The sequence below is a fragment of the Ammospiza caudacuta genome, chromosome 10 (genome assembly GCF_027887145.1).
Source record: "Ammospiza caudacuta isolate bAmmCau1 chromosome 10, bAmmCau1.pri, whole genome shotgun sequence".
Taxonomy (NCBI): domain Eukaryota; kingdom Metazoa; phylum Chordata; class Aves; order Passeriformes; family Passerellidae; genus Ammospiza; species Ammospiza caudacuta.
In genome coordinates, this window is record NC_080602.1 from 15778624 (window position 1) to 15805035 (window position 26412).

General features: G+C 36.5%; 2 protein-coding genes across 3 annotated transcripts in view; one reads left to right on the forward strand and one right to left on the reverse strand.

Moving 5' to 3' along the window:
* LOC131562222 (protein unc-13 homolog A-like) overlaps positions 1-21326 on the reverse strand; it is a 40350-nt gene extending 19024 nt beyond the window's left edge. The window contains exons 1-6 of one of the 2 annotated variants that reach the window (XM_058811816.1): positions 21269-21326; positions 12712-12741; positions 9934-10033; positions 6763-6880; positions 4944-5067; positions 953-1088 (exon numbers count right to left, since the gene is read on the reverse strand). In XM_058811816.1, coding sequence (XP_058667799.1) covers positions 953-1088; positions 4944-5067; positions 6763-6880; positions 9934-9938 — 383 coding nt within the window. In that variant the 5' untranslated portion in view covers positions 9939-10033; positions 12712-12741; positions 21269-21326. Of the gene's footprint in view, positions 1-952; positions 1089-4943; positions 5068-6762; positions 6881-9933; positions 10034-12711; positions 12742-14026; positions 14159-21268 lie in introns of those variants that run through there. The other variant, XM_058811815.1, reaches the window with a different exon arrangement.
* A 2468-nt stretch (positions 21327-23794) lies between these two features.
* Positions 23795-26412, forward strand: part of WDR72 (WD repeat domain 72) — a 96500-nt gene continuing 93882 nt past the window's right edge. The window contains exon 1 of the mRNA XM_058811543.1: positions 23795-23918. The gene's annotated coding sequence lies outside the window, so the exon portion shown is untranslated. The remainder of the gene's footprint in view (positions 23919-26412) is intronic.

The following is a 26412-nucleotide window of genomic DNA, read 5'->3' on the forward strand; positions in this document are numbered from 1 at the left end:
TGTTAGACATTATTTAAACAGGAGCAAAGTGCCTGACACACCAAATATTCTTGCTGCCTTTCCCAAGAGCCTTTTCTACCCCTCATCAAGGCCAAACACCTTTTGGAGTGTCAGCTGCTCACAGTGCCTTTCCTGCACTGCTATGGATAAAAGACACCATGAATGAAATATAATACAGTCTGTGACAGCTGCTATGAAAGCCAAAATGAACAGTAGAGGGAACTTTTTTTCTCACCAGTTTGCCTTTCAAAAGAAGTGATTATGCCAACACAGAGAAAGCTCTCCCTGCTCAGAGACCACTGCTGAGTGTTCTTAGAGGCTGACTGGGATCCCTCCTGAGCATTCAACTTCATTGAGCAAAAGGTGATGGCAGAGAAATAATACATCTGTAGCCACCTTATTCCTTGCCCCTTCCACCATTATGGATCATCATTTTGCACATTCACAGAAGCAGAAAGACAGCAATTATCTTTCCCCTACCTTTCTTTTTTTCCACTGCTTTCTTGTTTGTTCAGAAGAAATAGATAGGAAATATTAATTCTCTTCTAGAAAACTTACAGAAATGCAGGCAGCCTGTCTAGGTAAATACATTAGCTTCAAAAATGGAATCAAATGTCTTTCCTGCTTTCCAGAGGAAATAGAATAGTTACAATACCCAAGCATGTCAGGAGTTGCTTCCCTTCCTCTCTTAGTATTTCAAGAAGTCACTATGGAATTGCTGAACCCTATGTAGACACATGCCCAGGGATGAGAACAGGAGAGGTGGACATGTATTTGCCATAAAAGAATATAGAAAAGCTAATAAATACCTGTATTTTCTTTACAAGCTTAAGAGACTTGCATATTTCTGCTTAAAATAGTTTTGTATGTATCATGCTGACTTTCAGATATCCCAAAAAAATTAAAATCAACAAATGATATCACACAGGTCTGATGTGACAAGGTAAAATACCTGAGTTTGCTTTCTTGCATGCTGAGCCCACTGTCCATTGATGGCTGACTGTCATTTGTACCTTGATGTGAATATCTTGTATGTTGGAGGTGTGTCTCTCTGTGCCAGCCTCTGCAATCTAAATCTCTGTGGGTATCTGTAGAGAAGGAAAAAGCTGCTAGAAATCTTTCAGCCCATTTTACTTCTAAAAGAGGAAGCAATATATAAAATTAATTATCTTAATTGATTAAATCAATAGTAACAGGGAATTATCAAATCCATTGCAAACATTGTAATGATTAAATCACTTGTTACAAGGACAGTAGAAAGAGTTCCAAGACAATCTTCTGATTGCCACTCTAAAAACTTTGAGAGACCTAGACCAATTACTTCCTTGTTATACAAAGTTAATTTTACAGCTTAAAAAATTACCTATGGCTGGATAAGGAAGAAAATTGATTTTTTAAAGTTCTCCAGTTCAACCTGCCATGTATTTTTTATGGCACCACGCACAGCATTCTGAGATCTAGGTTTTTTGTTTGATTGGATTTTGGTTCTGTGGGGTTTTTCTGTATTTATGTAGAGAATCAGGCTCTACTTTAATTCCACATGCTATTGGTCTAGAACTGAGGGCTTTTTTTCCTCCCAGCTCTAGGCTCTTGGGAGAAACATGACAAGTCTGCAACTGGAGGTACAAACTGATCCCCTGCAGAACATTTTGTGCTACAAATCATCCTATTAGCTTTAGTGAGAGGAAAGGGTTCACGATCTGACCCTGATTGTGAAGAAGTTTTCTTCCGTAAAGATGATAAAAATTTGTGTGCCCACCTCTTTTTTTTCATTTTTAAAGTTTCGCTTACAGATTGGGAACAACGTTTTGTTGACCATCACTATGTAAGCTGCCAGAAATTTGTCATCTTTTGCTCAAAGTGAACACAGCACTGTTGTAAAACATGCAAAAAATAAAGACAACACTCTGGAAAACAGAATCTTTCAGTTTTCCTCCTGCATATGTTAAGGCAGACTTTTAAATTGTAAGTATATGTCAATTATTATACTAAATAAAGTGGTCTGTACTTAGAATTCTATACAGTGATGCATGAGTTTTCACAGTCAGTATATTATGGTTTTTCAGGACTTTGCTTTTTGCTGATCAAAGCTGTATTAGAACAAATAATTTTCTCACTTGCTAATCTCTTGGCATATCAGTGCATTAGTATGGTGACTAATGCAGAAACAGGGATTAAATCTCATCATTGCTACTTTGTTTTTGTTACTTCACTTGCTAATTAATGCATATGAAATTTTTGATAATGAGTTGAATTAAAAGCAAGCCTAAGACATGAGTTCAGCGTGGTATTTTCCAAAATTATTAATGAAGTAAAAGTTCTGTCAACTTTTAGTAGGCTACTTGGCAAAATGACATTTTTGCTCCTAAGACACAGAAATGATTTTCCAAATTACAGCTATTACCAATTACTTCAATAAAATTACCTTGAATTTCTTTAGATTTTACTCTTTATGTAAGGTATAAAAAAGTTAACAAGTAAGCTACCTATTTCTAATGCTGAATTCAAGAAAAAAAAGACATGTCCTTTAAATTTTCTTGTGTTGTCTCTTACAAGAAATGTCACAGTTGAGACAGCACGATACACAAAATATCACCATACAATTTCAGCAAGCTTTAAGCATTAAGTCTCTTCACCCATACACAGTAACACCATACCCCATCAGAAGGCTCCAGGCCTCTGCCCATACAGAGGAACAACCTGCCACTTCAGAAGGCTGCAAGCCTCTGCCCTTCTTGTTCTTTAGCCCAACCTTTTATCCCCCTGATGTTGATGCACTGCACCTGTGTGCCCTCTGTTCCCTTTGGAGGTTGGTCAGTGCCCCGGGGCACTCCATGGCTCATTGCTGTCAATGCTGCTCACCTGCTGCTCACAGCTGTTGCTCATTAGGGATGAGGCTTGGCCACAGCCCCACTCTCAATTAACACAAACTGTGTACCTACAAAGAAAGACCTAAAATATTTGAAGGAAAATTATCTTATTTTATAAACTCCTGATTACCCTTTAAAAATTTTGACTTTTAGAGACATGAAAAACATTTGTAATTCACTGTAGTGTTTATCCGAAGTCAGTATTTTATTACTGTGACTTTGCTTGCGGAATTTTAAATATAGTAGGTATTCACTTTACTTAGCAGCCTTTTAATGCAGCTCAGTTTAGCTGGCAACAGTGAAATGTCTACTTTACAGCTACCATAACTGACATTAAATAATACCTCTAGAAAAGGCACTGAACTACTGATGAGAACATACTTCCACGGTACTTGATGCAGGATTTCAAGTCCAAATGAAGTCATACTATTAAAGGAGAATGGGAGGCTCTTATATTTCTGCCCATTATCTAGCATTCTCAAATGAACATCTTCCAGGAATTGTCAAAAGTAACTGTAGTCTTCTACCTTTCCAGTGTTATTTGTCATAATAAAGAGGCTGCACTGATTCCAACAGTCAATGAGAGATCTTCAGGTGCTCATAACTGAGCTGAGTCATTCAATAGGACAAGCAATGAAAATTCCCTCGCCAAACCCCAGGTGGATGATATCCTGACTTTCTCCATAACCAAGACAATTTTGAGTTCTCGCCTCTATGAACACAACTACAGCGTAAGAGTGACCTCTACAGGATCTTCACAGCACCGTGCCTACCGTCCCAGGGCCTGCCTTGGGAACTTTTTCAAATATTTTTGTTTGAAATCAGAATACAAGCTTCAACATACAAACCAACAGTCTCTCCAAGAAGCGGCCTGAAATAAGCAAAAGTCTGAATTTACGTACTGTAAACACACAATTAGAGTTCCTATTTCAGATTTACAATTGGTTTCTAGATATGAGCTTGACATAAGGACATAAAACATTCTGCTAATTCAGCATATCAAACAAAGCAAACAAAAACCTGAATGCAACTAGGGAAGAGGTTATAGCTCAAAAATTTTTTGGCCAACTAGCAAAGTAGTAAATTTTGTTAAAAAAAACCCAAAGAAAATTAAAAAGAAAGGGGAAAAAAAGGTAGACTATGCTGTAGCTTGTAAGAAACTAAAAAATAGCCCACAGTCACTTTGTGAAAAGATATGTATTCCACCTGATGTATTAATAGGAATATATTCATGCAGACTAGACCAAAAAACAATTTACCAAGGTTAATCAAAGGTAACGCATTTTAAAAATAAATCAGACAATCAAAGAGCATATTATTGGTATAACTTCTAGACTTTCTTTTCATATAGTTTCTTATTCACACTTCTTCACTTTACTTTATTCTTACATAAATTTTAGGATTAATCTTTTCAGACACAGTTCATTAAACTATTTAAAGAGTAAAATGTTAAGCTAAATTGGTAAGCTAAATTATGCTTGTGACCTTAATTGGAGATAGACCAAGTCTATGGACTGATAATCTTAGTAAAATCAATCTTGTATTTTATCTGGAAGCAATGTGTGGTGATTTATTATTTGAAGTTCAGTTTCAATTTCTACCCTCATTTACACCACAATCATATATACAGAAATATAAATAGTTTCCATGTTCATATGCACTAAAAATAAGGGCAGACAACCATTGCTAGGAAGGTAAAAAAATGCTGTGAAGGCCTGGATTTTATTAAAACTTACATTGTGCATTGGTCAAAGCTGATGTGCTGCAGAGCTGTAACACACAGGCTCTAGTACTGACCTTGAAGGAGGTACTTCCTCCTTTAGCTCTCCAATGCACATGTGGATCCCCACTAGCTACTGAAACTGCTCATCCAGCTCCCTGTGGGATGTGGTTCTTACTTACCAATGACAATGACCAGTACTGATTGTGAAAATACTTTAGTGATGAAGAGGCATTTAGGATTCTATAGAAAAAATTGCTATTTATTGGTGTATTTCAGGAACTCACGTGAAATGACAGGAACTTAGAGAGAAATAGAATGGCTGGAATGCTGGACCTTAATCTATAACTCACCAAATGGTAATGCAAAGTAGATATCTAGTAAGATCTCATGAGAAGTTGGTGTTTTTGTGCCTTGAATCTCACTTCCATTTTTTATTACTTCAGAATGCAATCTCCACCAGGAACCTGGGCCTTCCTAGGAAAAACAGGTTATGGAAATTACCTGGGCAGGATTTATAGCATTATCCACTTTTTGCTGAAAGAAATTTCCCTTAAGTCAGTAGGAGCTCCTTTATAGCACCATTTTAGTATTTTCCAGCTTTTGTTGATGTACTAGCTAGGACTTCAAATTTTCTCAGTCATCAAATTCAAAATATAACATTTGCATGACAAATAGACATTAAGGTTGTCAGATGATTAAGACACAAGAAATATGAACATTGAAAATTACTCTTATCAACAAAGATTTTCCAAGTTCCCCTTTCAACTGGTGCCAAACAAGTACACTCTAGCAAGACTGAAACAATCCAAGTTAATAACCAAGCCAAAAAAGAGCTTCTAAAGTAACACTCCCTTGTAGGCTATTTCTGAGTTATAAAGCCCAGAACAGAACTGCAGGGTTAAGACCAGAAGGATAAATAACTAGGAATGTTCCACAGTGGACTAATTATAAATGAAGGTTTAGAGGATCTGAAGAAATTAAAAACAATCTCTTATCTTGCATCTTTGTTTGTTTAAAGTTTCCGTACTTAAAAGCAAGCCACAACCTCTGTGTCAGCAAGTTGTAACTCAGCAACAGCTTGGGCAGCAGAGCAGAACAACTTGCCCTGGGGCTTGAAATGGCACTTGGCAGCTGTGATAGAGTCTCTTCTAATTTAAGCAGGAATTACTTTCTTCCTCTGCTTCCATTTTCTGAGAAGAATCATTGAAATGTCAGTTCAATGTATACATTAATATTTATTAGCTCCTATAAGGAAATGGTTACAGAGTCTGACGAGAGATACTGCACGAAGTTATTCCCTGATTTTCTTACCTTTACCCTATCTTCAATTGCCTTTATGTTTCGTAAGTATTAAAGAAGGCAAACAATTTTTATTTGCAAGGATTAATTTCATCTTCTCTAATTCACAGTTACTTCAAAAACAGCCTACAGGGACCATACATGTGAAAGCATATTTATGACTGGGAGAATTGTGGATTATTAGAATAGAATACCTCTACCTTTTTCAAATTTATAAAATTGTGCATCAATTGCAGATTGCTTCAGTATTTCCATATTCCTAGAAACCTTTTTTTTTCTTATAAAATGTTTTATAAAATACTGAAAGCAAGTACAACCATTCTGGTGGCCAAGTGACTATGGTAGATGTGTAACCCCCGTATTGACCCAGTTTCCTCACTCACCCTTTCCTTTGTCTTCACTGTACTATTCATTTCTTCTGTAGCACCACAGGGTACATTTCTGTTTTCCTCTCTGAGACCATGGTCAATTCCCATGAGAAAGAGAACAACAATATTTGGCCCATTTTAATAGAGAATTACCCAAGGTCACAAAATGAAGAGCCAGACCATGGAACTTGATCTAAAATTCTTTCACTCTAATCTTATAAACCAAACATGCCTGCCTCTCTAATTGTTCCTAAGTTCTGCTGAACCTTAACTCACCTTGTGTTATACCTGGCCTGGGATCTGAGCCATTTCTCCAGGGCATACAGCTAATGCACACCAGTTGTCACTTTGAGAGCCTCATGTATATTATGCCTTGATATTACAACTGAAGCAAAGGAGTTAGAAGCATACACTGCTCACAAATGTTGTCCAGGGAGTCCAAGAATGGGAAATTTATTGGATTTTACTCAGCGCTTTATATTTCCACAGAAAGTCAACTTACATCTGTTGCATATTCCACAGTGGCAAGAGGAATCCATAAAACTCCTAAAATGCTATCCCAGAGCAAGCCTTTCTTCCACAGCTCTATAATGAAGCCCTTTTCATCAGCACTGATTTCACTATAAAGAATGAACAGAGATCATTAAAATGAAAACGTAACCTCAACTGCTCAGCAATCTATCATAGCAATTTATTCTTATCTTCTTACAGCAGATACAGAGGTGGGGTTTTTCAGTATACTTGTAAAATACAAACTAGCAGGATGAACACAAATGTGAGACTGAACAAGCCAAATCTCAAGTCTTATTGTTCAGGATTGCCCTTGTGAAATGATGAGGACAGTTCCGCTGGAGCAATGGGAAAACATCTCTCAACTTCACAAGGTGCAGATCCAGATACTATTTTAGTTGTAATTAAAGGATACATGCAGTTTATTACTAGTTAGTTTTGACCAAAAAAAATACCATATCACAAACTTATTTTGCAAGAAGTCAAAATCAAATTTTACCAGGCCATATCACTCCCTCTTGACAATATTAAGAGAGAGGTAATTTCCTCAGGGAATGCTCCCCATTACCAGTTCTGTAAATATGAACAATATAATAAAGTAGATACTGGTGTCTCTCCTGGACTTATTTTATGTAATCTCTGTTAAGTAGCAAAACTCATCTTCAACTTATTTGTGTGGGGTACCACAAAGCATTACTGTGTACTTAAAGTCATCAGGAAAAGAATAAATTATATCAGAGAATGGCAGGTGCCACCTCTGAGACAACAACTTAAATCATCACATTGCTCTCAAAAACTATCCTACATCAAGGTCTAATTTTCTGATGTACTTGCTTCACGCAATTGAATAGATATATTGAATTTTTTGTTTTATTCAGCTTTTTTCTTTACAAATATGTTACCAAAGACAAATTGCACATTTTTATGTTCTAGTATTTTTAGACCACAACCTTTAAACTGACAACTGAAGAGCGAAACTGCAGATTGAAAGGTTAGGCAATAAGCAACTTTTAAAATGCAAGCAGGTAATGTCTGCAAGCAATGGAACAGTTTTTACTGCAGACATGGAGTGAGAGTCCTTAAAATAACGAACTATAGTATACTTACCAAAATCTAGATAAATATATTTTTAAATGCTTGTTTATAATCCTTTTTCAAAATCTGCTGTGTTGTATAGATAAGTAGGCAGCAGATGGAGCTACAGCAACCTCATAATGCAATTGCTACAAAGGTGGTTTAGCATTCTTTGGTAATTAGTACACTACAAATTAAGAAAATAATCCTTATTAATTTGTCATTTTTAATGATTGCATGGAACACTCATTTACATATAATATGAACAAAAGCATATAAACAAGGGCAAATAAAATGTTTTAAATAATAATATAACACATTCCTCAGGAAAATTTAGAGGTTAGGTTACACACTCTCACTTTAAAATATTTTTAAATTGCCTCCTGCACAAAAGGTAACAGACAGGGCAAGTGCTGAAGTTTAATTGATCTACTTCCTGAGAAATTTTTACACTGTCATCTGATCCATGCCCAATGGTTTATAGAACTATTATGTCTAAATCTGCAGAGTTCTGAAATAATCATCATAGAGTATTATCAGAGGATTGATTCCTCTACACCAAAACATGACTATCTTTTCTGCAAGTGAAAGCTGCAGTATAAGAATTGTGTTTAAAAAGGTCAGCTATTGATAACAACTTTTCTTAACTTTTTCAAAGCCAGATATGATCTTCCTCTTTGGATAATCGAGGCTGTGGCTCTGAACAATGTTGGAGAAGCCTGCTGACCAGAGTGCTGGGGAGGAGTCAGCCCCAGATTAAGATTAGTTTGATGAGGTCAGAAGTCAGAATTTTTTATAACTTTCATGATGTGTCTTCTGTAAATGCAGAAAATGGCAGGTAATGAAGGTACATATGTTGACCTAATGTTCTTCAGCAACTCAGAATCTCCAGCTAAGCAAGACAGCAGTTTGCTACAGTTGTCAAGACATCAGTTGCATGAAACCAAAAGAATATTCTCAAATCAACCATTATCTTCAGAAAAACACTGTGATGAAAATATGGTTCAAAAAGGAGATAAGGAACACTGTGTATTATGTGAAATAACTAGGAAGGAAAACCAGAGAAGCTTTTAGAAATTCCATTTTTAATACTGAATAAAGTGAAATTAGGAAGGAGTGAGTTATTTCAATCAAAATTTCAGTTTCAGCATACAGTCAAAATATATTTATAGATTTTGATAACCAGAAAGTATGGAAAAATGACTCATGGAAAAAGTATGGAAAAAAACAACTCATTCTTTCAACAATATTAAAATACTTGGACTAGAAAAAACTAAAATTGTAAAAAGGAAATTCTTCATAGAAATAACTAAAGCAAACTAAATGTTTAATTCTGTAAACATATTTTAACCATCTCTAGGCCGCAAGAATAAAATTTATGTTTCCACAACAACGGTGTGATAACAGACAAAGATTTGTGCAGGGAAAAAGGAGGGAACAAAAACATTGGAGATTGATGTACTAACTCAGAATCTAATTGGATTATATTTATTTGCTTTGAGTGCTTTGGAAGTTGAAGGCAGGTTTCCTCAGAATGTCAGTCAGTGTAAAAGTGTTTGGACCATCCTGACCAGTGAGGTGTTTATAAGGCTCTATAGAAAAGAGCATAGCAACCGAATAACAAGATGGAGAATAAAGTGGGCAAAGATCTGCAGACAGAAGTGAGAATCAGTATAAGTCAATGATAAATAAAGTACCTAAACGGGCTTTTAAGTAGATAAATTAATGTATAAAATTAGAATAATTCATAATGAAACTGAGTGAAGAAAAATCAATTTGTGTGAGGATAGGTTGAAGTTCTTTATTGTCTCATTCCTTGTAATCCTAAAACATATTTAATTTAATTTCATATATGAAATTAAATTTGGAGACAAATTCTTCCCCTTATTGACTGCTGGCCTGCATCTGCCATGTGACTTGCAAAATTAACTTGTGCTCCCCAGAATTAGTCTGGCACCTTTTCTCTGAGCTGGATACTTTTTCCCTGCTTTTATGCTCTGTACATGACTTCACATGCACTAAATTGTTCTACACTATACAAATATATCAAAGATACATCATCAATTGATAAGAATTCCTTTTTACTTACAACATGAAGTCTTGTTCCCAGCAAGGCTCCCTTCCCCTTCGATCTATTGTAGTGCTTTTCAAATTTTGGACTTTTAAAACAACGTATGTTTTGGATGTGTCTGGAAAACAAATAACCAGCACATTTAACTCCACTTTAGCTCCTTCCAGAAAATGAAAACACAACCATATAGCAGCAAGGGTTTAACACATCCCTCATACACACCCTCCACTGTTGTGGGTCAAATACGTGGATGTGAACAAGGAAATTCTTATTAGTTTTAGTAGGATTACGACAGGAAAACCTCTGCCCATGACAGGTGGGAGAGAATATAATCCTAAATGTGACTATTTTAAAGATCAGGTTCCAGACACAGCTTTTTACTGTTCATCAATCCCTCTGGAAGCTCTCACAAGAAACCAGTTTACACTTATTTTCTGAAAATTAGGATTTTTTTTTTTTTTGCCTTTTAATTGATACAATTATCCTGGGGACAGCTAACAGGTTTTTATGTCCAATTAAGGCAAGGCCATAGACTCGTAACATGTAATTCAGTCTTTGGGCATGAACTGAGTTCTGTGTACAGAAGCAGCAGCAAAATGGGTTTCATGTGCAGTCCCAAACAAACTCAGATTTTTATAAACGCCTCTGTAAAGGCACAGTGTGAGTATTCATAAAATCAGACCTAATAAGCAAAAATAATAAAATTTTTAAAATTCCAAAGTGCTTGAAAATATAAGTGACAGAAAAAAGCAGAGCTGAGGGCAAACTCTATCCTGTAGGGCCTGACACAGGAATTTAAGGCTGCAAAGGCACATTCTATCATCTCAATGAACATGGCTTTTTAGTTTGCATGCATGCAACACATCCTTCACTACCCTCCAGCATCCTAGGCGAGGATTAACATGGACACATGACTGAAAAAAAGACTTCTTTTTTAATACAAGCACTGCCAAAATACTTACAAGACATAGCCAAGAACAGAATTTGTGAACTGTCTGGATTACCAGAGGTCAATCAAACACTCAGAGCTGGAGGGAAGCTGTCAGTGTCTACAATAGATCACTGAATAGGTTGTATCAAATTACACTGCACTTAACAAAAGGTGTGAAGGAGAAGTGTTGCCTGTGTACATCCTGGATGTAGATCTTATTATCAGGACCGATTATAATATTTGAGCAAAGAACTAAAGATATCATGTAACGGAAATTTTTTGTTTTAATAAAAAAAGTCAACAGCACCCAATGTTATCTATTTATTTTCTTTAACTCAGTGGACAAGTCTTCTCAAACACAACTTTGTTTTTATACTGAAAAAACGTGACAAAGTCAATATGAATTTAGGAGTCTGGTGACTTATGTGTGAGAAATGGCATCAACAAGGCATGGTTCACACACCACCATTCTGTGTAACTGAGGCAAACAAAACAAAATTTGCAAAATCTTCTGTAGTTGCAAAACTTTTTTGTGGTTGGGAGAACTTGCAACTCAAAGTTTGAGAAATTTTCAAAAGAACTCTAAAGTGCTTGTCTGAAAAATAGCAACCTACAATGTTTAGCTTCAGCTATTTAGAGCATCCATGTAAATTAAAACTACAATACCAGCTTCCCTCATAAATAAAATGAATCTCCTTTAAATGAAGCCATAAATTATGAGGTAGAAACTTAAGCCCACAATTGTAGCGGAAATCTGTTTCATTGTTGAATTATTTCATATTCAACTCTAATTTCCCATTTGCAAGTTTCACATTGCTATGTGCCACACCAGATGATCAAACCTAATCTCCTGGTATCCTTTTGCAGCTCCTTTTCTAGCATGAAAAATAAAAAATATCTTGGATTGCCTGCCTTATACTGTTACCTGAAACCCTGTCATCTCCTTTTTAAAATAGCTACTTCTCCAGTAGTTCCTTGGCCTCTTTGGCTATTCTCTGGATCTAAATCTTACCCTTCAGTGCTTTTTGACTAATTCACCCTCCTCTTTAAATGCCACGAGTTATGTCAAAAAAGAAAATGTAGATATTCTACCTTTTAAATAACTGAATATGTAACCTCCTTGAAGAATAGCAGAGTCAAGGGTGAATATCATTACAATACCCTGGCACTGGAGAGGAGCTATCAATTTGGCTACATGATTAGAAGTGCTGTTTTCACAAAGCCATTATTGCAACTTCCAACCATTTACCTGTCAAAAACTGGAGGCAAATAATGCAATTTTTGTGAAAAGAAATAGGGCAGGATATCCACCTGCTCATATCTTCAGCTTTCAACCCAAAACAGGGTTTCTTTTCCACCATGGCTGTCTTGGTCCTGGTGGAAGGTCCAAGGCAGACTTGTGTAGACCTGGGAAGCTTGGTTTTGCTCATATTTATTGCCTAGGGTAATACTTGATTCCATCAGTGTCTCCTCATCTGGAAAATTCAGACACCTTCTCCTCCCACCCTGGCCAAGCTAAAGTACTGTACTCTCCTTAGTTATAAAAAGTTTCTATTGACCAATTTAGGTATTCAAATTACGTTAAAATTTTCTTGTTGAAATATATTTTAAATATCACTAGCTTACAAGACAATAACATTTCATAATTTAAAATTAAAAATTGTCTCAGCTCACAACTTTGGTTGATAATTTGATCTTTAAAATATATGCATAATTCTTTACACATAATTCTTTATTTTGTACTGTACTATTGATCCAACGTGTCAAAGTAGTCCCAACCTTAAATGACTCTTCAGTGTGACACAGAGTCCCATGCCTAAGAAAGAAAAATGTAAAGCAGAAATTGAAGAGGGAACCAGACTTACCAGCTGTTTTACCCAACCTTCCTTTTTTCACTGTATCAAAAAAAAACAAAGAAAAACAAACCATGTTATTAGTTTCAGACAACACCTTAACACTGTTTTCCAACAAGTTTATGAATAATAAAATCTAAGAGATTTATGCAGTATTAAAAAACTCAACCAAAAATGAAAACAAGTAATCTTAAAAAAGTATCACTGTGGGAAGATAATATGACTGCTTGGAATTCTTTGGGAAAGAAGACATGTGAAAATTCTTTGTACTTTACAGGAACTTAATAAACACAGAGGGCAGAACGGAGGTCAGGTGTCCAGGAAGGGTATTATACTTATTATTCATCACTTCATAATGCAAGTTCTTAATTCTTCCCTATAATAGTCCCAGAAGACTATATATAATCTAAAATAACTTCTATAATTTTAAAATGAATCCTTTATTACAGTGTATTTATTCTGCCCATTACAAAGGACATACTTGAGTAAACACCTTACCAAATAAAAAGCGAACATTTCAAATTCTGATTTTGCTCAACAGCTTAAAGTTCCACATTATGATTCTCTTCCACTAAAGAAAAATGCTCTGAATCTAACAGGATTGTGATTCAGGTAGTCATAGGTATAAAAATTTAACCAAGTCATAATTTTGTATCAAATATCTGACTAATAAAGTTCAGTAAATTTAGTCTTTTAAACAATATTAAATAGTCTTTCCATTTCCCTGCCATGTCAATACATGTGCCACAGTTCAGTTTAATCTGAATGAAACATCACTGTAGTCCTACAATAATTAAACCTGCTCTATGAATATATTCATGTATCATCCTATACCTTATTGCTATACTTAGGACCTAGTAATTGCCAATAAAACATAATTATGAGTCCTCTACTTTACAATGTAAAGATTCCTAAGAGATTGCCATTGTTTTCCAATATCCTTTCCATTTGCTTAATCACATGTACTTTCCTATTACTTATTCTTGCTTTCATCTCTCCCTAAATATCCCTAAGAACTCTATGGATTTGCACCATATTTGGCAGAATGTCTGTCAGCCTGAATAATTCCATCATGTCTCACACTCAGGAAACTTTCAACACAAATGCTGAGAGGCCTAAGAGTTGCTGAGCTACAGAGGCCAAACACTGCAGCAATTCAACTGCTCTATGAGAGAGCACAATTTACACACTTCCCTTGGAGGAAGTACTGCAAGAACTATTCTCATATAAATAAGCAATGTCCAACTCCACTCTCTGAAGTTACTTATTATAGCTACGTACTAAATACTTGTCACATGGATGAAGGAGCTTGATAAGAAAAACCTACCTTTTACAGAGAGAAGTTCCATTCCAGCAGAAAAATACTTTAAAGACCACACATTGAAATTCAGTTTGTTTGTGTTTTTTTTTTTTTTTAACAAAAGGAAAAGAAATAGTTTGCCTTGAATTAAGTTACTCTTCTGCTGCTGCTCCCTCACTGCATGTGTTTCACTTTTGCAGCATGCTCCTCCCACGGCTCACATGGAGGGAAGCCAACGAACTGATGGAGCAGAAATGACAAATCGCTTCTCCCTCTTTACACACAGACATGGAAGAGGAAAGGAGAAATATTACAACTGCTTCCTTATCCTCATTTCCTCAGCTTCTATCTGCTGTATGCAGCCGTCTCTAGTCTAAGCACATTTCCGAACATCACCTTCTCCAGAAGTAAAAAACTCAGTGCAACTCTGTTATTAAGAACACTCTCTTGGAAGTCTTAAGCTATGGTTTTGATACTTACAAAGCAACCAATTTGGAATACAGAAAGTTAAAGGCTTTTTTTCTTTAACTGCAGAGCCACAGAGAACACTTGTTATGCTATAGCTAAGCAAAAGTAATATTATAAAATAATATAAATAAATATTGCACAAATAATTGAATTTTATTGTATCTAATGAATTTCTCATTCTGTTACAGCACCTCATAAGATAAGGAAGTCTCATGAAATGCTAAAACCTTTTACAGCAATATTTGAATTATTAAACTCAACAACACTGGAATTATTACAAAAACTGTGGGGTTTATGGCTACTTGTTCACATTATATTGTGTTGGGGTTTTTGTTTGTTTTCATTTGGTTTTTGTTTTGTTTTTAATTGTGGGTAACAGTATATATATTTCCACAGACAGAATATTTTACTTTGTAAATTTTTGAGTGTCCATCATATTATATTTGAAGGCTGAGGTCTTGAATTCAAGTAGGGGAGTGTCCTTAGATCAGAGGGGAGTTCAGGAGGGGCTGTCTGCAGTTTGAAGAAACTGGGTCTGGAAGATGGCCCACCCCAAAACACAGGTAAGAGCTGAGATTGTTTAGCCAGGCTGTTAGAAAGCTTGGGGAGGTGGGGTGAGTTTAGTCAATGTTTATAAAAACCTCATGAGAGGTATAAACAAGACTGACTCTTCTGATTATTATCTAATAGTGGGTGAACAGGCCAGGTGCACAAACTGAAACTCACAGAAACCTTTTTTTTAAGTGTGAGAGTAGTTTAACACTAAAATAGGTTGCCCAGAAAAGCTGTGGGGATTTTTGCCCTTGGTAATATCCCAGACATGACTGAACCCAAACCTGCTCTTGCTGTCCCTGTTTTATGCAGGGATGTTCGACCAGGTGATATTGAGAGTTTCCTTACTTGTGATTCTGTGATAGTCCACAAGGTCAAATTGTTAAGAGTGACACTGAAGTAAATTTAATTTGGGAGATCATGAAAGCCTACAGTCTCTATACATAATGTGTGCAGGTTTTTCCCCTCCATTGAAATGTCATAAGAAGTATTTATATTGTTCCAGAGTCATGCTACTATGCCATACTATGAAGTTATTAACCTACTACATTTTGGTCTTGTGTTTTAGATTAATATATTTGCATATCTCTCTTCTGAGTTCTGTCCTGAATAAGTCTCCCACAGCAGACTGACAGTCTTAGAGACAGGTTTCCACCTTACACAAACAATGGAGCTCTAGTGAAGTTACCAAAGCTAGTCTGGTACACACAGGATGAGGCACTGATGCCAAGCCTGCATTTGGATCCCAAGAAAAACAATATTTACTTGGAACAAAAACCTAATCCCTGCTTAGTAAGGTTAGGTAAGTAGAGTTTACAGCAAGCCTTTGCAGGAATCAGACTTACACAGGTACATCTCTGTATCCATCTGGAACTGTGCAAACCTGGCTCTTTCTTCCATGCCCATTCTCAGATATCAGGGCCCATCACATGGAATGATGATTTCATCCTTGAATCCTTGGATTGCAGCTGCAACTGTGGCCATTATTGCTCATTTACTTTACTGTGATGCCATGATTATTTTTTACATAAGCAATTAAGAAAGATGTTATGATTTTATGGTAATAAATAAGAAGAGAATACCCAAACATAGGCAGAAGGTCACTGCGGACTGGGAACAGGGCACGCACAAATGCTCTTTGGCTTGGAAAAAGCATTTATTATATTTAACAAAAGAATAGTGAGGAGCACTGTGCTGGAACAAGCTGTCATGATGGTGTTTGGTAAAGGGCATAAGAGTAGAAGATGCAGGACAAAATCCATGCTTCAGTACCTGAAGTACTTACCCTACCTATCACTCTGCCATGCCTTCCCCAAGGTTTTCCCCTTTCAATATTACAATTATTATTTAATGCCTGATCTAACACTTCAGTCCCACATGTTGGCTTCAGTTAAAAGCTCCCAACATCACAGACCTATATGCAGAATTAAGAATTTAGAAAAAAAAATTTAAAAATGCAAAATTAATTGTTTACATTGCATTTTTAAACTAAATTACCTCAAAACTGCTTATAGTTTCAGTTCACTATTCCATAGAACACACTAGTTAGGTATAATGCTGTTTTTAAAGACGTCTTATTAGGGTGTTTCACTCTGATGATTCACCTATTTGGCATTAAAACCACATATTGTTCTTTTCAGGAAGCTTCTCCTCTACAGGATACTTGTAATGCAATAAATAAGTCATGAACTCACAGATTCTAATATGCTCTTTTGCAAAAGGAAAACAGAGCACATTTGAATACTGATTGCGAAAAAATGTGCAAGACGACCTCCCAACCTTCACAGGGAAAGGAAAACAGCATATTGTTGTTTAAAGATATTTCAGTTGTAGAAGAGAATATTTTAAAAAAACACTGGTGAGAAAAAAACAAATTTCAATTGTTACTACAAATACAGAGCGTTAGGAACAGTCTCCTTACATCCCCTACGTTGTTGTCTGAGACTATCATGAAGCTCTCTTTTCTTGGCTAATTTTATGCTGACCCATGTTTGGTTTTAAAGAATTTATGGCCTTGGAACACCAATATTTTAACTATCTTTGTTCTGAAATTCTTCTCTTGAGGAAAAAGCAAATTTGCTCCTTTGCAAATTAATTCAGAGAGTGAATTTTTCAGATGACCAAAATTCACCAGAACCTCCCTAACACTTGTCCATGAAGAAATATGCCAGTCACCTGAGAAGAGTGGGTCATGGAGTAGTTTTTGCATCCCCCTTGAAGCCAGTTACTGGCTTAAAATAAGAACTAGTGGGAGAAGAATTTTGTCTAGTATGAATAAAAAAAAGTGACAAACTCTTCTGATCAAATTCAAAGATAAATAGCTATATTATCATTATGTGATCCTTCTGACACAGAAACCTGAAACCTATGAACAGAAATTTAACCAGCAAGCAAGAAAAGAAAAAAAAAACAAATCACTTTTCCCAGGCAGTTCATTTCTACCTTCAGAAATATAGATTCTGCATTCCCAGGTGTATACTATAATTTTCAGTAGACTTCATAAGTGATAAAAGATAGAAATAATGAACTCTGTAACAAAATATCAAGAGATACATCATCAAAGTGGCAGGATAAGCAGAAAATCAATCAGTTGATTTCTGACCCTGAAGTACCATGAGCAATATTGAAGATAGGAACTACAAATTAGATCAGTTTTGTCCCTGCCTCTAAAAGATAGGCACAACTATGTATTCTGGGCTTCACAGGAATCACCTTGATAAATGAGTTCAAAGCCCTCCACTGACCCTTTTCCAAGAGGAAACATGTGAAGGGTCCTCCTTCAAAATGTTATGCATTATTAAACATCAAGAACATAAAGTTTATTGAAGTATCTGTTATTAATCTCCAAAACTGTAGTGAAGTCAAGCCACAGCAATAAAAAATTCTAAACTTTTAACATAAAATTACAAGAACTTGTCATAGACTGCTATTCTACCTTTCATATTTGTGATAGTCACAGGAGATAATAGGCTGTTAGATTACAAATAGACTTATCTCACAAGTTTGTTACTATATTGCAGAAAAGTGGTATTCAAACTAAAAATAAGTGTCTCAAATTAAGAATTTTGTATAATTGAATACTTAAAGGCATTGAGAAGACCACATAATTTTTATTTTGGTCCTAAACTTTAGAAATGAATAAATTATTCATTCATTAACCTTAGGGGCTTTGTGTACAAATTTTTCATGTCGCTTCCTTGACTTAAATTTGAAAAAGACTCAGAAAACTACCACTTATCTATCTTTTGCAAATAGTGTTAAAATTACTACCTGTAAAGTGGTTTTGGATCTTCTAATCAAGAACGCATTGAAAAGGAAGATAAACATTTTTAATATTTTGCATGAATAGAAACTGAATGGGTACAAAGCTGTCATTGTACCAGTACACTAACCAGGCAGAGGATCACCTACTCAAAGTATGTGACTATGGTCCTTAAATTTGGGGACAGTTCTGACCCCCCTGTGACCTCTGTCTCTTCAATGATGCAGTCATTGGGACCACTGACCTCACATGGCCCAGAAAGCATTGACCCCTTTGTGCAGCAAGATAGTTTAGAAAAAATGATCTTAAATAACACAAGGAAATATAAATCTTGTAAAAATAGGTGTTTTCTTTTTTACAACCTATTTTAAGCTAACCAAGATTTTCTGAAGATTTATTTTTGAGAGTTGTTAGCATTGCTACTCATTGGTATGACTTATGTACAATTGCTTGCTGTCACACAAAAATTAAACTGTACTTGCATTAATAAAGAAGGAATAAGTTTCAAAGCAATCTTAGTTTATCAGAGGCCAAATCAAACATTTGTGCTCAGTAACTGATTGTCAGTTTGTTACCTATGAAAGGAAATGTTTTCCAGTCTCTGTCATTGCTGCTCCATGCACCCTTAAACGGCCTCACCCACCTTCTTGACTGCTTTTATTTTACATTTAGAGACACCTAGTGGCTTGTGCCTGATTTGCTCTGGAAAGCAGCAATGACTCGTATTTCCAAATCAACTTTGTGGGTTTCCAGATCTCATTTATCTATTAAACCATAGCATAGTAAACAGTTAACATCACAAAAGAAATTACTAAAACACAGAACTCTATTTCATAGTACACATTAAAAGTTTGAGACAACAACAACAAAAATTATCCCTTTTTTCATTCTTCTTGAAATTCATACCCAGGGAGTAAGCATGTCTATTTTGTTTTAATACCATAGAAAATGTACCTTAATTATTTATCTCCAGAAACCTCAAATTTGTTCATCCTGTGCACTAGATTTATTACTTTGGCCTCTGTATCTTGTCTTAATCATCTCAAATAGATGCCATTTTCCCTGTTCCATGCATGTTTGTACACATACACTCCTTTGAACTTTTGATTCAATGGAGTCCTTGAACCTGACCAGCTCTCTTGGTGTCAGTATTGCTCTGTATGAGAAAAAAGTTGGCAGAAAAAAGCCCCTACAAAAAGTAAGGTAAGGCTCAGTAATTCCTTCCTCTCCCATCTCAAATGAAAATAAAAAGCCCCAAAGCAAACAAACAGTTTGAGGTTGACTACTCAGATACTTAGCAGAATTTCTTCTAATCCAGTTAACCCACCTAATCTTATTTGTCTACTATTAGTTACATTCACTGCAAATTTAACAAACCTTTTCTTAATGCTAACAAAAATGCTCAGTTCCTGGGACACTCAATGAATGCTTTATATCTACATCAACTCTGTACCCATGTTTTTATGATCATAATCATCTCTTCAACTTACTTTAAAATATTTATGTTAAAAAGAAGCCATGAAACCATAGCAAAAAAAATTGGAAGGTTCTTTACTTCCTGAATCTGTTAAATAAACAGGAAATGTTTAAATTAATATTTTAAAGCACCCATAATAGCTCAGCCTTTCATTTTAAGAAAAAATACTTTATACCCTAAAGCCACCTTAAATATATACTTACAAGAAATCCAAATATGTCCCATACTATTTCTGTAGAAAAACAATAGATAATATCTTTCTCTCGGATTCTCATGTCCCACAAAGTATTAAGCAAGGAACTCTTAAAAACAAATATATGTGGTCTTACAGGATCAAGAACACTAGAAAAGGCATAATCATGATCCTTACAATGAGACATTTTTAAATGTGGACAGGTTGTTACAAAAATTCCTTTACATTTTCCCCCCTTTCTATACTTTTCCTCAGAAAAGCGCAAAGAATGAATAATACATCTATTTTGTACATACAATATCGCAAGGCAAAGAATTAATCAGGGTTTTACCTTCCTCCCTGTTTGCACTTAGCTCCCTCTCGTGGCTAAAGCTGAGGATAACACTCCTGATAATCACAATAAATCAACAAATTCGTGTTTATTACTCATATTTTAAAATTAATAATGTTGTGAACGTATCCCTCTGACGACTCTAGTGTCTACAGTTTTATCATTTTCAGGGAAAAACTCAAAAAAACCCCCTACAGTTCGTAAATACAACAAGAAAATTATTAAGATGTTGAATTCTGTATTACCTAATGCTGCCTGGCTTTATTTCTACAATGTAACAAATACAGGCTTATCTCACCCTTTTATCTGACAGCAATTTATGAAATTACATTTATTCTCATAAAGGTTTGCTGATTTAATCAACAATATTCTCCAGAAGTCTAGCCAATGGTGAACACACCCATAGCTTATCTTTGCAAAGCAATACCTCCATTGATATGAAATGTGACATTTTTTCATCAATATTTCATCACATTATACATAAGATAATACAATAAATTCTCACTACTTGACAACTATCCTGTAATGCAATCTAAGCTAATGCTACTTCATATTTCAGTATGTGATATCTGTCAACAATGTTGTTAACCACTAATTGCTCTTATTCATCTCAGAAACATGTCTTGATTGCTAATTGAGACCAAATAAATATTTCAGTTTATTGAAACTGCTTTGCTACCCAGTCAGATAAAGAGAAAAATCTTTAAAAGAAGATGAAGACAATAAAACTAGAGAAATTAATTATTGGGTGATTATAACAATAAAAACAGAAATTGAAATTAATATATTGTCTGAATGATTAATAAATTAGTGTTATTTTTTGTGAGAAGTATGAACGCGCAGGTACCTATACAACCCCAAATAATTAGAAACAAACTCAGTTTTTTCTATTTGTATCAGATTTTCTCAAAAGTTTGAAGTGCTTTTCATTAATAGCTGGCAAAGCTTTCTACAGCTGTTGTCATCTTATTACAAGGGTTCCATACCTTCTTGGTGTTTCTCATGGACAGCTCCTCAGAGTGCTAACTCTTTCTTCCTCACCAAGTCACCAACTGACCCCAGTTCCCCTCTCACCCAGCCACCCCCTCTTTTATAGCATCTTCTCATTGCTTACAGCTGTGGCCTGTTAAAGTCAGGCCCGTTCCCAATCTTTGCTAATTGGCCCAGCTGCAACTCCTTAGGGGTGAGATTCCTTTCTACACTATTTTTATTTTCTTGTATTCTATTCCCCTACACACAAAGGAAGTAAATATAATGTTTTATAAAATTAGAGATGGGAAAAGTAAACCACTGATAGGCAAATGTGCAAGTGCTACACAGTGTTTGCCAAGTATAAGAACACTTAAGTCTGCAGTATAACATTGCATTTCTGAATCAAGCAGTAGGTCATCATGCCAAAATAAAACTTCTTCAACAAAAGAATTTGAAAAATCATTTTCCAACCCAAAACCTCATTTTACACATTCTGTTATGTAGAATTATGTTTGGATAAAATGAGATGAAGTGGTGTGCAGACTAAAAATTAAGAAAATAACTAGAATTCTTTTCTATGAGGGTGGTAAAACACTGGAAAAGGCTGCCCAGAGAAGCTGTGGATGCCCCATCCCTGGAAGGATTCAAGGCCCAGTTGAAAGGAGCTCTGAGCAGCCTGGTCTTGTAGAAGTCATCCTTGCCCATGACAGGGGCTTGGAACTAGATGGTCTTTAGGCCTCCTTCCAACCCCAACCATTCTAGGTTTGTATGAATTATGTTTCTATGGTATTAATGTGTACTACTCTTATGGAGTGAGTTGTTTTCCCAAGACAACAATTGCCATGCTGAAAGAAAAAATAGAAACACAGTTTTGTGACCCTGTCTGAGCAGAAGATGCAGTTAAGGTCTTTGGTGTGACCTTCCCTTTATGTCAAATTGTGCTAAAACATATGTGACAGTTTGTGTTATGGAAACCTCCATGTATCAATGATTAAGGAGAAGCTGTCAAAATAATTTATTTAGGTTCACAGGCAGAATTCACAGACTCACATGAGGTGTCAAAAAGCACAAGCAATATCTACTTTATCCATTAGGTTACTCAGTCTCATACAATTGTTTCACTTTCTGATAGCATTTTTTGACTACAAAAACTTTAGCTTAGGTTCCAGTTAGCACTACTGACTTTAAAGGGCTAGCGTTCACCTTTTTTGAGAAAATAGTATTAAGGTTCTTAAAGTAAGTTGACTTGAATCATCTAATTTTACTTTCAATATGATTGTTACTAAAATTCCCATAAGCAAGCCCACAAAAAGAGGTACCTTTGTAAGTTTTCAACTGTCTTACCATATTTCAGTGTTCAATACTTGGCTTGATACAGCTTAATCAAATGTCACTCTTTACATTAAAGCTCTATTTTCATAACTTATACGTTGTCTACATAAATTATTCATATGGTGAAGTGATTTAAGAAGTCTTATCTTCAAAGTTTTTTATTTTAGTGTATTAAAAATATTTTGAAATCTAAACTCCAGAAGTGCTAGGAAAAAATTTGCAAGAAATATGTTTCAAAAAATTACAAACTTTACATGCTTTTGTTTTTATTTATTGCATTCACTTACCTAGAAAACATAACCTATTGATGCAGACTATAATCACATTAGCATATTTGAGAACATTACTATTTAGGTCAAAGCAGATATCTTGGGGAAATAGTCTTGGTGTAAATCAATTCAATAACACTAAAACAAAAGTATTGCATACTTCAGCTACTAAATTTATTAAACTAAAATAGGAAAACCATAGGCAATAAAAATAGTTAAATCTTTTGACATCCTTTCAATTACCTATGGATTTTAGGCAAACAAATGTAGGAAGACATGATTTTAAAGAACAGATTTTTTTTTAATATAATGAGTCTCATGATGTCGTTTGCAGCCCTAGATGAGACTGTGAATAAATAATTCTGTGGTTAAGATGAACTCACCTGCGCACTGCACAGCCCATTCAGCTCCGCTCCTCACAAAAATCTCCTGCAAACCTGAGCTTCTCTGAAAGTGACCTTTGAACAAAAAAGAAAAAGAAACGTGAACATACATCACGTTTCACATTCTTACGGTATTCATTCATTGCAGTTTATGAATTATTTCCAAAGAGAAACTTACAAGACGCACCGTGGCCGATGCGCAGCCCTCACGCCGCCAGGTGCACACACAGCGCGCTGGGTGAGGCCCTCAAGCTCCCTCAGCTGCTGCTGCTCCCACACCTGCGGGAAATCACACCCCACCCGCCTCCTGCCAGCGGAAATGTTCTTTCCACCGTATTTAAGGCAGGGCGGGCAAAGGAGAAGTTTCCTGCGCCTCATCGCTCTGTGGGGCAGCTCTGAGGGGGCAGGCTGGGCCCCTCTGCCCGTCCCGCTGGGTGCGGCCCCGTGAGGGGAGCGCGGCGGCTGCAGCCGGGCTTTTCCCGACGCACATTTACTCAAGCAGCCAGGGCAGCTCCTGAGCTCGCCGGGCTGAGGGCGGCGGTGCCACTGGGTAGCGGCCAGCCGGATCCGGCCCGTGCCGGGTATTGCCGCTCCCGAGCGGGATAAAACCTGTCCTGGCTATTTCCTCGTCCCTTCAGCAGCCTCGCTGCCCCGTGTGCGGTGCTTGGGAGCCGCTGGAGGTAAGGGCAGCTCCCGGCAGCTGCTCCTCATTCCCCCTCATTCTCCCTCTTTCCTGCCGGGATAGCTGCCCCTCATTCTCCCTCTTTCCTGCCGGGATAGCTGCCCCTCATTCTCCCTCTTTCCTGCCGGGATAGCTGCCCCTCACTCTCCCTCTTTTCTGCCGGGATAGCTGCCCCATCACTCTCCCTCTTTTCTGCCGGGATAGCTGCCCCTCACTCTCCCTCTTTTCTGCCGGGATAGCTGCCCCTCACTCTCCCTCTTTTCTGCCGGGATAGCTGCCCCTTATTCTTCCTCTTTCCTGCCGGGATAGCTGTCCCTCATTCTCCCTCTTTCCTGCCGGGATAGCTGCCCCTCAGCCCCTCATCCCGCTGAGGGTGTGCTGTGCGGCCGTAAGGCTCCGCTTCCTCAGGTCAGGTTTGGCAATAGTGGGTTTCCCAGAGCTGTTTTAGTGGGTGAGAAGCCTTTTTAGCCGGTGCAGTGTTTATTCTTTCTTATTTGGGCAAGTTTCGTCTGTTTCTGGGAGGTTTTGTTGGTCTGCTGCACGTGTAGCATCGGCTTTGTAACTTTCAGCTCTGGTATGTCACGTCAGTTTCTTCTGTTTTCAGGGTAGTTTCGTAAATTTCACCGATTCCATCGGTTGCCTCGGCATGTATCTGTTCACTGGATTTATTGGAGAAAACTAGTACTGTGAGAACACATACAGTGCAAAATGCTAGCTCCTTGAAATGTGAAAATGCTTTTGTGCTATTTTGGTGATTCATTATTGAGTAGTCCTGACTGGGTATATGCAAAGCATTAGCATACAAATTTTTTTTCAGCAGTCTCATTTTCTCTTGCAAATAGTTCTGGTTGAAGGGTGGGATGTTTTTGAGACTTGCTCAATAAAAAATTAATTAGGATGGCTCACTTAGGGGGCATTGTATAAGTCTTGGGGCATTTCTGTGATGATTACTTTTCTAGTTGGTGCTAGAAATAGTAGTAATTGTCTTAATATATAATGAAATTTTAAAATGTCAGTGATGTCCCCAGTACAGAACTATGGTCTTTTTGGGTTTACTCGTGGCAAAAATGGCTGTTCTGTTGAGGTAGGTCTGCTCAAAAGGTTTATGTCAGTAGGATTGATTACATGACATTTAGGGGGTTTTGTTGTTTAAAGACTTTTCGGTGCTAGAGTTTGAAGTTCACAGTCGAGAAAACTGCAATCCATGCATTACAATACATTGAGTAAGTTTTGGACTTCAGTCCTGCTTCCTAATAAACAGTGTCTTTTTACTAGAGCAGGTTAGACTGTGTCTATAACAAGTCATTCAGAGCTGTTTACACTAAACAGCTGCATGACCTGTAGCAAAGAACACTGTAGAGAGATCTATTTGTTAATTGAGAGTATCCAAAGAGTGAAATTGATAAAAAAGTAACTTGTCAGAGTTTAGAAATCCTCACTGTGATGCAGTTGCTTACACCACTGATTAATGATTATTTACATGACAGTTGAAAAAATAAGGGCTGGAGAAATGTTCTGGTTGTTTTATTTTAGCCATCTGATTCCAATTTTGTTTGTTATTTAAACATTCTGGGGTACAGTGTAGCTGAACCAAAAATATCACCTTTCTCTGATCAACAGGGTTTTGTCTTAAATGAATTCAAGGTCACATAAGGGAGACGAAATTTTTAATGTAAAAACTTTGATTCATATTCCCTGCCTGTCAGTTTGAGATCCTAGTAAATTTTGGTTTTAGCTTTCATGTGTCTTGGCTTTACCAGATTGTATGTTTTTTGTGTTATAACAGGGTAAATAAAGGTGAATTTTGTCATTATGGCTTGTTCTGTAATGAACTGGCCATAATTTGTGATATTCCATTAAAAATGCAAGTCAATCAAAGCTTTTGTCATTTACAAGTGAATTTGCTTACATCTGTGGGATATTTGACACAGACCCAAGGTTTATCACTCCCTACACTTTTGAAGTTTTGGAGGCCATAAACTTGGAGATGGCATTACCTTAGTAGGTCCTTGGATTCACATGGGGTTATGTTGGCATCATTGACTCTTTAAAGGGCATAAATGTGTTTCTGCTCAAAAAACACTTTATAAGTAAGAAAATGTAAGGAGCTATTTCTTTACTGGCATAAGGGTGGAGCACTTTCTTGCAGGGAAAACTGTTATTTTCAATAAACCCAGGCATGACTGAACGTGTATAGAACTGAGGGTAAAATCTTTGAATAAGATGCAATTTCACAGAAATCAAAGCTTATGTTCTACAAGACTGATGGCCCTCCTGTCACATGTGCTTTCCTGTAAGAATGGATGTGTAATTGTCCTAAAACCTGATGGAAAGTCTGCTGCTGCAAAGCATTTCACCATTTGGATGTAACTGCACTGGAGATGGTTAAGGTGACACTTTCTCTATGCTTGGTGCTTTAGGAGTGACAGATAACTCACCTGTGTGGTTCTGCATAGTGCCTAAGCAAGGTTCCATTTCCTGGACATACCCAT